This window comes from Diplotaxodon limnothrissa, linkage group LG15 (genome assembly GCF_057381915.1).
Source record: "Diplotaxodon limnothrissa isolate DT_005_m linkage group LG15, D_limnothrissa_male_GT1.1, whole genome shotgun sequence".
In the NCBI taxonomy this organism is placed as follows: domain Eukaryota; kingdom Metazoa; phylum Chordata; class Actinopteri; order Cichliformes; family Cichlidae; genus Diplotaxodon; species Diplotaxodon limnothrissa.
In genome coordinates this window covers 20,963,323-20,975,587 of record NC_140610.1, presented here as the reverse complement: position 1 = coordinate 20,975,587, position 12,265 = coordinate 20,963,323, and the positions used below count along the sequence as shown (strand labels likewise).

At 40.0% G+C, this 12,265-nt stretch overlaps 1 protein-coding gene across 1 annotated transcript in view; it reads right to left on the bottom strand.

Annotated features, from left to right (window-relative positions):
* The window catches only part of fam184ab (family with sequence similarity 184 member Ab), a 216,477-nt gene that overhangs the window by 97,936 nt on the left and 106,276 nt on the right, over positions 1 to 12,265 (bottom strand). Inside the window, exons 7-8 of the mRNA XM_085372694.1 lie at positions 5,171 to 5,306; positions 3,237 to 3,418 (exon numbers count right to left, since the gene is read on the bottom strand). Of these exons, the coding sequence (XP_085228820.1) occupies positions 3,237 to 3,418; positions 5,171 to 5,306 (318 nt within the window). The remainder of the gene's footprint in view (positions 1 to 3,236; positions 3,419 to 5,170; positions 5,307 to 12,265) is intronic.

Below are 12,265 nucleotides of genomic sequence, written 5' to 3'. Positions count from 1 at the left end.
TATTAGCTTCTCAAGTCATTTAGACTGACTGATCAACATAACTTCTCAGCATGACACATTTTACTGTCCTAAAACATGTACAGTTTATATCTCATTCAACCTCACAATTTTCATTAACCCTACTGAGTGTCTGGCAGATCATCAGACACTGGCAGCAACATGAAAAAACTTTAATCTCCGATCAAAGAACGATCATATTAGTGTGCAGTAATTGCTCAGAACCAAAGGCTGTTTTGGAAAACTACCAAAAACAACATCTAACAAACTGGGCAAGCCTGCTGTGTTATCATATGGCCAACAAAGCCATGGGCGCCACATCTCCACAGTGTGACACAAACAACAGGCCATGAACATCCTGAGAGGTTAATTTCTCCTTTTGCAGAGAGACAGAGGAAAAAAAACTCAAAGAAATAAAAGCAAACAAAATGGGAGAGAATGGTAATAAGAGGGAACCGAAATGAAAACCAAGGAAACAATTAATCTAATGACTTTTCACACATGTTCCCTAATTAAGTCAGGTCAATGAAATTATCATTATAGTTCCGTCTCTTCTTGTTCACTAATGTTGCTTATTTCGAACCATAATTGATCCAATCTTTGTCTTAAAAAAACAAGGAAAGAAGAAAACATGGTCTGCATTGCCAAAAAAGATGCAAATTTATATGGATTTCACTTGGAAGGAACTGTGCCAAATATCACTACATTAACAATTAAATGTAATTATAAAAATCATCTTTGCAATGTTTACATCAAGGTAATTTTAATTTATTTTACAAATACGATACATTCACTATCATTCAATTGTACAAAGCATTTGTTTTTTACGGGACTTTTAGCAGTAAGTATTTACATCTAAAACACTCATGAACCCATCTGAGTCAGGGCTGCTATAGCTGATTATGAATGGTTCTTACTGTTTTTGTTTTGTTTTCGGTTTCAAGCCACTTCGCAACCCAACTCTGTCTCAGTGTAGCAGAAAAAGTAAATTAGCTCTTTATAACTTCAGTCAATTATCCTTCCATGTTTTAACTGACTTGGTCAGTGTCTCATCTGTTGGCACCGTTTCCCTATCTGGTCCTGCTGCAGCCCTCCTCGCCACTGGCTTTCATATGTAAAGGGTGAAGAGGTCCCTGAACAGAGCTGCACCGCCAAATATAAATTACTGCAGATGGGAATGCTCTCTTCCCAATTTCTTGCTTCACTGCCCGTTCAGCTTGTGACTGTTTTCTTTTGGCATTACATGTTATGTTCTGTTTACTCACTTTACTAAACTTTAGAGGGGAACATTCAGTTACTGTGACACTCATGTTCAGTGCAGCATTTTGATCTGCTGCTCCATTGGGGGTCCTGAGACCCTATAACTGCATTTTGATCGAGGTGATATGTCCAAAGTATAATACAAACACCAGTGTAATTTCTCCATTTCACTACTAAGGGTTAAAATATCACTGTATTAAGAAAATTCTTTTAAGTTTACCTGAAATGAAAAGTTCTTTTCAGACAGTTATGAGGAGACAGAAACGGGTTCACGTTATTTATAACCAGCTTTGAGCTGGTTATAAATAACGTGAACCAAATAGAGATTCTGGCTTTAGGTTAGAGGGAGTGTAAAACTGGTTGAGTAACAGTTACCTATAACCAGTTGTGGCAAATGGCTGATCCTCCCTGAGCCTGGTTCTGCTGGAGGTCTCTTTCTCTTAAAATGGCGTTTTTCATTCCCACTGTTGACAAGTGTTTCCTCAGAGAGGGTCGTCTGATTGTTGTTTTTTCTGTATTGTTATAGGAGAGCTTTGAGGCAACTGTTGTTGTGACTTCACGCAACATAAATAAAAGTTTTCAATGTGTTTTTTCAGATGAGAAAACATGTAGACTATGTGACACAAAAATACATTGGAAAAAATTCAACCCACCTCTCTGGGACCTTTAATACAAAAAGCATTCATAGCGTGAAGGTAAAATTTCATTAAGCATAAATAAAGTTATTTTACATTAATAAATCAACTGAACCCGTCGAGGTCAGATGGGAACTTTTATCAAATTTAGTTGAGTTTGCATAAATTTCATCAAGAGCCAATTTATAATGATGAATCAGTGTTGAAAGGTTTGGAAATTTAGCTTCAGCCATAGAAGAAAGATGGCATGAAGTTTAAGTGATCTGAGATCTTCCATTATCCTTGGGAAGACATCTAAATTCACAGCAACCACACTCAGTGGGAGAAGTCTTTCAGCTCCCAGAGGATTACACTGCACAAATGTCAGATATAAAAGAATGGGAAAACACACATGAGGCTGCAACACTTGACATTTACTATCGGCTGCGGTTGGTCTGCTGACTACGCTGTTGCTTAAATCATCTGACCTTTAAGAGTCCCGCTTTCTAAAAAGAGGAGCAGCTGTCCTTTTTTCAGAGTTTGTAAAAGCTGTGATCGACAAGTTTGACCCTTTCAACTGTTTGACGACCACAGGTCATCTTGCACAGATGACATGCTTTAAACTTTGTTGCAGACCTACGATTAATTTTCTTCTTAATCCCTAGGAATTCCTCTGCAACGCACTAAATATGCCAAAATAACTAACGAAAGATAGACAGGGCGGGTATTTATGCATACTGTAAATCTACATGCTCTTATCTAAAAATCTGACTTCGCCTACAAGTACAACTCTCTCAGATACATCAATAATTAAAATCAAGTGCTCTTTTTACTTCTGTAAAGACTTGGTTTGGGAAAGACATCAGCCTCACATGGGGATTGCAGTCTCGTCTGTACAGTCAGTATCACAAACTAAGAGAAGCAAGCAAAAGAAAACTTGAAAAATGAATTTGGACTAGAGTCTACGTTTAAATCTACTTTTGCTTGATCCTGGTCACATGGTCAGGAGAGACAAGTTCACTACTTAAAATGCACATAAATACAAAAAAATACAGGAGACCAAGGCTTCATGCTGGGGTTTCACAATAACATTTTGGGTACAATTTTTTTTCTAACAAAGTAACCCTAATGTGAAAACCTGATGTCAGTAGGTATTACTTATTACTGATCAACTCCATCGACATTGGACCACTACACTAAAAAGTATGGGCACTGACTTCTTCACAGTCCTTGTATTTTAAACTGGTGTGAAGCAAACTACAAAAAAGATCAGTTTCTGCATCTTGATGACTTATTGGTTATTCATAACAGAGCTGCTTCCTGTCCGACATGAATACAAAACACTTCACCATCACACACACGCACCTTCTCCAGGGCCTGGAGCTGCTGTTTCTGTCTTTCATCCAGTGCTTGGCCCTGGCTCTGAAGGGCCTCCCTCTCTTCCTCCATTCGCACCACCTTGTCCTTCAGCCGATTCCGCTCGTTGTCCAGGTCTCTGATGGCTGCTTCCTGGGTCATCTGGGTGGCCTGCAGACTGCTTATCTGACCTATGGCAGAGCAGAGGCGAGAAGAATACAAATATCCAACTGATGCAATCAGCATGTTGCTGGTTCTTATTGATGCTGCCAACACAGCTACAACGAGGGGCTGTCAAAAAGTTTCAGTTTTGTGATTGTGCCATAGTTGACCCTGACTCATAGGAAGAAGGTCTACAACTCCCTGGGGCCTTTCTATGTGGAGCTAGAATTCTTTTGCTTTGTCATGTCTTTGTCTCTGGGTACTTCAGAGCTATACAGTTCTTCACTGAAAACCTGCTTGAGATTGCTTTGATCTCTAGGGGCTTGCTACATTCTCCAGTAGTTAGCAATGAAAATGTTGACATGCCCACAAATACTTTTAAAACTATTCCCAGAGCAGTAGTGAAACTGTTAAAGTACAATGCAAAACAGGAAGTAAAAGTTGTGTTTTTTCACGTGTTAGTTGCAGCAATAATTCTGTTTCTAGAAAGCTTCACACAAGTTCTAAGTTCTAGTTTCACTATTTACTCTCCAAGTTCTAGTTTCACTAGAACTTGGAGAGTAAATAACAACTCTCTGAAGATAAGTTTCCATCTTCCCTGTGAACTACAGGTGATCGTGTCAAACTGCTTGCCATTAAATCAATCACAAGAAATTTTTGTTGCAGCCATTTTTGTGACCGATTTCACTTCCACAAGTTTGGAAATAAACATTTTTGTTACCCAACTGGTGGTAGCCAGTTAGTAACTGATTGGTCTTTGTGATTGTGAGAGGCCTTAAATGCTGATTCTAAATTAGCTGTAAGTATGAGTGAGAGTCTGAAAGGTTATTTTTGTCACTATGCTAGCCCTGCAATGGATTAGAGACCCTGTCTCTCCCCCGTGACAGCTGGAACAGGCTTGAGCCCCACTTTGGCCCTTAACTCGATAAGCTGTTAGGAAAATATATGGATGAATGGACACCCAATGTGGCAAGAAAGGGTCCTTATCAAGCATCTGTATGTGAGCTGGGAGTGAAAATGTGCTGGACATTTCTGGACATACAAACCATAAAACTTAAACTCAAGACTACACATTTAGTAATTGTTGAAGGATGTTAAGTTGAAATTTACCACTCTTACACTTTTTTTTTACCTTTATAACTTAAAAAACAAAAGGCACTTTAAAAGGCAAAAAGGACTCATGGTCATTTCTTTGCAAACAACCTTGAGAGGTCCTCTGATCTGTAGTGTGGTAAATGAGACTCCCATGGCTGCATTTACCAGCTGGATCTTATTTGTCTCTAACATGCAAGCAGCTCCAGTGGAAAGTGATAAAATGCTCTCATTGGATACAACGAACTCATTGGAGCTAATGGGCCGAGAATGACTCCGCACCAAAGTGGCTGCGATTGCTCACACGTTTCAGACAGTAATGTTTATGCAATGTTGTTAACCAAAGTAGTGATGGAAATACATCATAAGACATTAGACCAGATTCTAACATACACCTATTTAGCCATTTACATGTGCACATAAACACAGACAAACTGGGCACTGTCGTCAGCAAGGCTTCTTCTAGCAGCCTCTGAGGGACCGGGAACACCATTAGCCCCGATATACAGTACAGCAACATGCTATTAAAGTGTAACAGGCAACGATGTGTCAGACAAGATGAGGGGAGCTGTTAGTCGATATGTTTGACGTGTTTGCACGGAAAGCATAGAGTGCATCTTGAGTCTAGTGCGGATGCAAGAATTCACAGGTCTCATGAAAAGAGAAAGGGAAGAGATTGTGGGTCTTACTGGCTTTGAGAAGTATTTCAGTTGCCTGCTGCTGAACTCGGTCTCTGGCTGCCTCTAGTTCACATTCAGCCTCCTTCTGACGGATTTCCACAATCTCCGAGTTCTGGGTCACCTCGTCCAGCTGCTTGGTTAAGTCCTAGAGGAGAGTCAAATCCACAAAAGAAAGCTCTGTTAGGGTAGGTTAAGAAGAACAACAACCAACCTCTAACATCTTTACAGAAGGAAATAATTAAATTATAATTTACCCCCAGTTTAAATGACACTGATGAAAAGACTGATGGTCTGTGCTGTCATACAACTCTTTTCGGTTTACTTTCCCTACTTTCAGACATTGCAGACGGGTGTTTTCAAACATCATTAAAGACCAGCTGATAAATGCAGCTTTGATATATATAGTTCTAAGCCTAAATATAGTATCTAAATGAGCTTGAATATTAAACCTAAATAACTAGCAGACCAGAGACTTCAAATGGCATGACACATCTGACTTTTACTCAGTGAAACTGCAGTTCCTCTAATGGCCACTTGAGACCAGCTTCCAGGTCAATCCCCATAAACTCATATGTTAAAACTTCCCATTAAAAACAGCATGTTTACAGCCTTGCACACAAACAGTTTTGGCCTCTACAGATACTTTCCACCTTTAAAACAACTATACAGAGGGGAAATATTTTTATCCAACTCATTCATGTGGATAGTGGCCACTCTGACAAGTTTTCAGACAGTTGGAGCTGTATTTGTGATATTGGTGCATTTTGTAGAATTTTTAATTGAACTAGCTCACAAATAATATAGCCTGTGGTAAGCTACAGCCCACCCAAGATGCTTATGGTTCAGTTTTGATGACTGAAATTCTAGTATTTTGATTAATGATAATGTTGAGGTTTTAATATTTAGAATCTCATATGGATGTCAACACCACGGGTATGACGATGTTTTACAAATGAAGTCAGAATTATTAGGCCCTGTATTATTATTTTTTGTTTTAAACAGAGCAAAGAATTCTTAACACAGGTTTTTTAAACATTCTATTTTTATTTTGGACACTTAAAATATGTTACTTGGTACACAGAAACAATATTATACCACATAAACCAAAAACTACCAGGGTTAAGACTGTTACTAGTCAATTTTATATCCTTTTTGCTAGATAACGGCCTGCAGCCGTTTATTGTAGTTTTCGGCACGTCTTAAACATGCCTTGATGGTCTGCGATGGTCTTCTGGAATGCGCCTTGGTCTTTGGTTCACCTCACAGATTTCCAGTTGGATTCAAGTCGGGGGGGTTTTGTTCACTTTGGTCGTCTAGAGGTAGTTCTTCTCCAGGGGCGATGTGTGTATTGATTACGTTGGAAGACAAAGCGATGACCCAGACCCAGTTTTGCTGCCAATTCTTTGAGGTTTTCTTTAGGATCAGCACATATCTTTTTTTTTTATGATTATCCTTCAACCTTGGTGGGATTCCCAGATTCAGATGCACTGCAGCTTCCCTACAGCATAAAACTCCCACCATGTTTCACTGGGCGCACTGTTTTTTAGGGTTGTACTTCAGAAAAAAAAAAAAGAAAGATTCCTTGCTTCAAACGTATGCAGTGTCTCTGTGGCAAAAAACTACAGTAGTTACATCTCATCTGACGTGTATGTCCAGTATGCATCATCTTTGTTCAGGTTTCCGTAGCATATTTCAGTCTGGCTGGAAAGTGTCTCTTCTTCTTGGGCTCTTTTTTTCTTGGTCTGTAACCTCACAGTCCATTTCTGTCTAAGGTTCTCATGATTGTGAGATCAAAAGTCCTGACTTGGCTAATTGTTCATTACTGTTTTCAGAATTTGTTCTGGGGTCTTTAGACACTTTTCTCAATAGTTTTCTTTCCAATCTCTGCCGGGCTTATTCTGCACAGTGTAGCTCTCTTTAATTTTTTTGATGAAACTTCTCATTCCAGTTCTTGACATTTGGAAGCTCTGTGATAAGGTTTTTAATTCATCTCCTGCTTTGTAAGCATCAACAATTCTTTTTCTGTTGTCTAAGCTGATTTCTTTTGTTTTTGGCATGATGCTTTCTCAAGCGGCAGCTCAAACTCCTGCTGAAGTTTTTGTACTGTGTGTAAACTGGAAGACGATGCTCAGTTTTAACTTGATTTTACAAGCTTTGAGCATTACAAAGTTAAAGCACATCACTGCACAGCAGTGGCTTGTGCTTTTGCTCAATAGAAGTTCAGGTTATCGGGGGTTATGTTAAAAATATGTTGCTCTGTTTCATTGTGGAGTAATTATTTTATCCTCACCTTTATATACAGTCAGTCAATCATGTGTGGTCACAAGTTCACCAACAAAACTTTAATATTGATTAAAAAAAAAGTCTGTGTTGTGCTCAAATATTTTGCATGTTTTTTTTTAGAAAAGGGAAGAAAAGGGAATAAAGAGAAACTAAGAGTTTACAAAATAGTTTATAGAGCTGTCCTAAGGAGGAGTTCTTGACCTCTGGACAGGTCAGGTTAATGACTAAAACATTGTTTTACAAAATTATCGTACTATCTATAAATGATTTTTGTGGTGATAAAAAATAATTTATAGATAATGTCTTTGTTATTTACAAGTTAAAAGATCACTCATTACAAAGACTGCCACAAGGCTCGCTAGCTAGTATAAATAGAAGAAGATGGGTTTTTTTCACTCTCACTAACTTTTTTGAATGATAGGATTGTTAGCCCAAGTCCAAACTTCAACATTCAAGACCTAAATATCTGGGCACATGCCCTTTAATGTCAGTCATTAACTAAATGGAATGAAACCTGAGTAAATGTAAATCCACCTATTCTATATTTGATGAGCTGTTAAGGGTGTGTTCAGTACTATTATGAGGTAAGGTATGCTACTGAAGACAGACCTTTAAAATTACATGTTGCTTGGTCATTGCAAAAAGGTAAGTGTAGTACATTCATATTTAAAGCAATGTAGAGGCTTTAAGAGGCACATCCGTATAGAAAAGTGAACTTCACCTTATGTTGTAATGCAATGCCAGGATGAAGTTGGCAGCCAGCAGTTGCAGCCAGTTTATCACACTTACAGAAAGAACCGTATTGGCAGAATATTAATACTGAAGATTGAGAGTGTAAATGCTGACTGGTGCTCAATTAATAGGAACTAGACTTCAGGGAGTGATTTGACGTGAGCACACACACACACACGCACACACACACACACACACACACACACACACACGCACACACGCACACACACACGCACACACACACACACACACACACAGTACAGTAGCTTTGTGATTTAGCACTCTGCAAGAACTTATGAGAGGCAATTTCACATCTTTCAATCCCATCAAACAGCCTCCCTCAAACTTAATTACCGCTGCTATGGCTAAGACAATGAAACCTCAGTATGATGAAAACCACTGAGGAGTCACACAAATTAGACCTGATATGTGTGAGTGGGTGAGACACTGTGTGTATGCTGATTTCCCTCAAGGAAAGTAGTTGCACTTTATGACCGCTAGGTTTAGATAAGGTGGGATAAACCCACTTTAACTTTATGATTTGGGGGGTTACATATACAGTGGGGCAAAAAAGTATTTAGTCAGCCACCGATTGTGCAAGTTCCCCCACCTAAAATGATGACAGAGGTCAGTAATTTGCACCAGAGGTACACTTCAACTGTGAGAGACAGAATGTGAAAAAAAAAATCCATGAATCCACATGGTAGGATTTGTAAAGAATTTATTCGTAAATCAGGGTGGAAAATAAGTATTTGGTCAATAACAAAAATACAACTCAATACTTTGTAACATAACCTTTGTTGGCAATAACAGAGGTCAAACGTTTACTATAGGTCTTTACCAGGTTTGCACACACAGTAGCTGGTATTTTGGCCCATTCCTCCATGCAGATCTTCTCGAGAGCAGTGATGTTTTGGGGCTGTCGCTGAGCAACACAGACTTTCAACTCCCGCCACAGATTTTCTATGGGGTTGAGGTCTGGAGACTGGCTAGGCCACTCCAGGACTTTCAAATGCTTCTTACGGAGCCACTCCTTTGTTGCCCGGGCGGTGTGTTTTGGATCATTGTCATGTTGGAAGACCCAGCCTCGTTTCATCTTCAAAGTTCTCACTGATGGAAGGAAGTTTTGGCTCAAAATCTCACGATACATGGCCCCATTCATTCTGTCCTTAACACGGATCAGTCGTCCTGTCCCCTTGGCAGAAAAACAGCCCCATAGCATGATGTTTCCACCCCCATGCTTCACAGTAGGTATGGTGTTCTTGGGATGCAACTCAGTATTCTTCTTCCTCCAAACACGACGAGTTGAGTTTATACCAAAAAGTTCTACTTTGGTTTCATCTGACCACATGACATTCTCCCAATCCTCTGCTGTATCATCCATGTGCTCTCTGGCAAACTTCAGACGGGCCTGGACATGCACTGGCTTCAGCAGCGGAACACGTCTGGCACTGCGGGATTTGATTCCCTGCCGTTGTAGTGTGTTACTGATGGTGACCTTTGTTACTTTGGTCCCAGCTCTCTGCAGGTCATTCACCAGGTCCCCCCGTGTGGTTCTGGGATCTTTGCTCACCGTTCTCATGAACATTTTGACCCCACGGGATGAGATCTTGCGTGGAGCCCCAGATCGAGGGAGATTATCAGTGGTCTTGTATGTCTTCCATTTTCTGATGATTGCTCCCACAGTTGATTTTTTCACACCAAGCTGCTTGCCTATTGTAGATTCACTCTTCCCAGTCTGGTGCAGGTCTACAATACTTTTCCTGGTGTCCTTCGAAAGCTCTTTGGTCTTGGCCATGGCGGAGTTTGGAGTCTGACTGTTTGAGGCTGTGGACAGGTGTCTTTTATACAGATGATGAGTTCAAACAGGTGCCATTCATACAGGTAACGAGTGGGGGACAGAAAAGCTTCTTACAGAAGACGTTACAGGTCTGTGAGAGCCAGAGATTTTCCTTGTTTGAGGTGACCAAATACTTATTTTCCACCCTGATTTACGAATAAATTCTTTACAAATCCTACCATGTGAATTCATGGATTTTTTTTTTCACATTCTGTCTCTCACAGTTGAAGTGTACCTCTGGTGCAAATTACTGACCTCTGTCATCATTTTAGGTGGGGGAACGTGCACAATCGGTGGCTGACTAAATACTTTTTTGCCCCACTGTATTTTCTTTGTCTCACTTCTTCATACAGCATTCTGAGACAAACCTACAGGGAAAAAAAGTTTTGAGTCCATCTGGGAACTACCGTAGCTGAGACTAAGGTTGGAGCTCTGGAGTAAAGATAAAGATTGTGTTATTTCTACAAGTTTCTTCACTAGCAGTACAACCTATGGCTCTCTGTGAACAAGAAAAAGTAAAAGTGTGAATGTTTCAGAAACTGGGGCATTAAGTGGAGTCCTAATTTCTTCACAGGGCTGTTTCAAGACTCAGCTTTGGGTCTAAAATTGGAACTGGGATAGGATGGGGTTAGACACAGCTGTTTAAATGCCAATGCACGATTCAGCCAGGCCAAATATGTTTGGTTTTGTGTCAGTGTAGGCAAAATCTCTACAGGCAACATTCTTAACAAATGCAGACCTTTTGATTACGGAAAGACAAAAGTGAAAATCAGGGTGTGTGGGGCTTAGTCAAACTGACTGCTGCTTCTCCATAAGTCAAGCTCTGTGCCTCCTAGGTGAGGAGTTGCAGACATCCTAGGGCAAACACAGGACATGCTGTTGAGATTATGCCTCACAGTGGGCTTGGACACCTCAGTATCCTATGGCAGAGGGTAGCTACTGCCGATTAATTGACCTTCTGCGAAAGTTTGGATGTTTCTGCCAGTCCTGAAGCCTTCAAAGATCTTTTTCAGGATCAAAGGATTTCTCTAGTTTTTGTCATAACCCCTATGGTTCTCAGACAGGTGGTGCCCTACATGTGACAGTTTGTCTCACCTGCCATCCTCACTTTATATAGCTTGTTGTTGCAGATCCAGGTTACTGAATCTTAGAACTAATATTTTCTACTGTTTAACACCACTTTGATTTAAAGCGCCCTCCATCAAGAATCTATGTCACAGAAGGCTCCAGTATGCGGCTAGTTTGATTAAGCCAGTTTGCCTGACCTGTCAGTTTTGTTGTACGAGCTTTAACCAAAAAAAAAAAAAAAAATACGACTCTTTTTATACAGACCTTTTAATGAAAACCAGTATTGTGTTAATTTATCTCTTATTTCCTTCAGATTTTCTTCATCGTTCTAAGCCAGTTTGTGCCTACAATAGAAGTAAATGCACAACAAATATTGTCATTTTTAGCAAATCCAGTTAACATAATAAATTTGTTGAGGTGTCTTTGTAGTGGCTGAGACACAGCGCCCATCAATGCACTGTGTGAGAGACATAAGACTTGCCTATATACTAATGCTAACTTTTGGTTTAGACTGAGTGGAAGGTCGTTGGTTGTTAAGGTTTGGGTTAAAGGCAAGTGAAAGCACAACTGTCCCTTCGAATGCAGTGTACACCTCTGTTTGTGTGAATGAGGCTGGCAGATGGAGGTGAAAACGCTTTAATTAACAGTATCTCTGTTGAATTATCTGAGTTAACAGAAGAATCCCATTGTCATGACATTCACTGATCACCTTTGATTCACATCTAATCCCCTTTAAACCTCAACAAAAACACCCACACGCGCACATGTGAGTTCTTCTCACGTACTGCCTCACCTCTGTCAATCCTCCTGATTGGACCAGGCTGATTCCTGCATTTTCATTTAAATACAAAAAGGGACCCGAACATAGTGCTTTAGGTGATTTATTGTTTTATCTCACTAAAAGCTCCCATAGACTTAGTCCAGATAAGCTCTACCTGAAGTGAAATATTTAGTCCAAGGTCAGTGACAGCAGCAATTTAACACAGCGTCAGTGGAGTATTTCACTTGGGGGACAATTTGTAATTTTTTGGCATGCATATTCCTGCAGAAGCATGTGAACACTGAGCCATTAATTACGTCTGTCTCAGTTACTCTGAGCGATCATTTGCTTGCATTTCTCTGGAGATTTGCCTACTAAATCATAAGCTAAAGGAGGGTGGCAGAACAGTGAAGCAGACGCT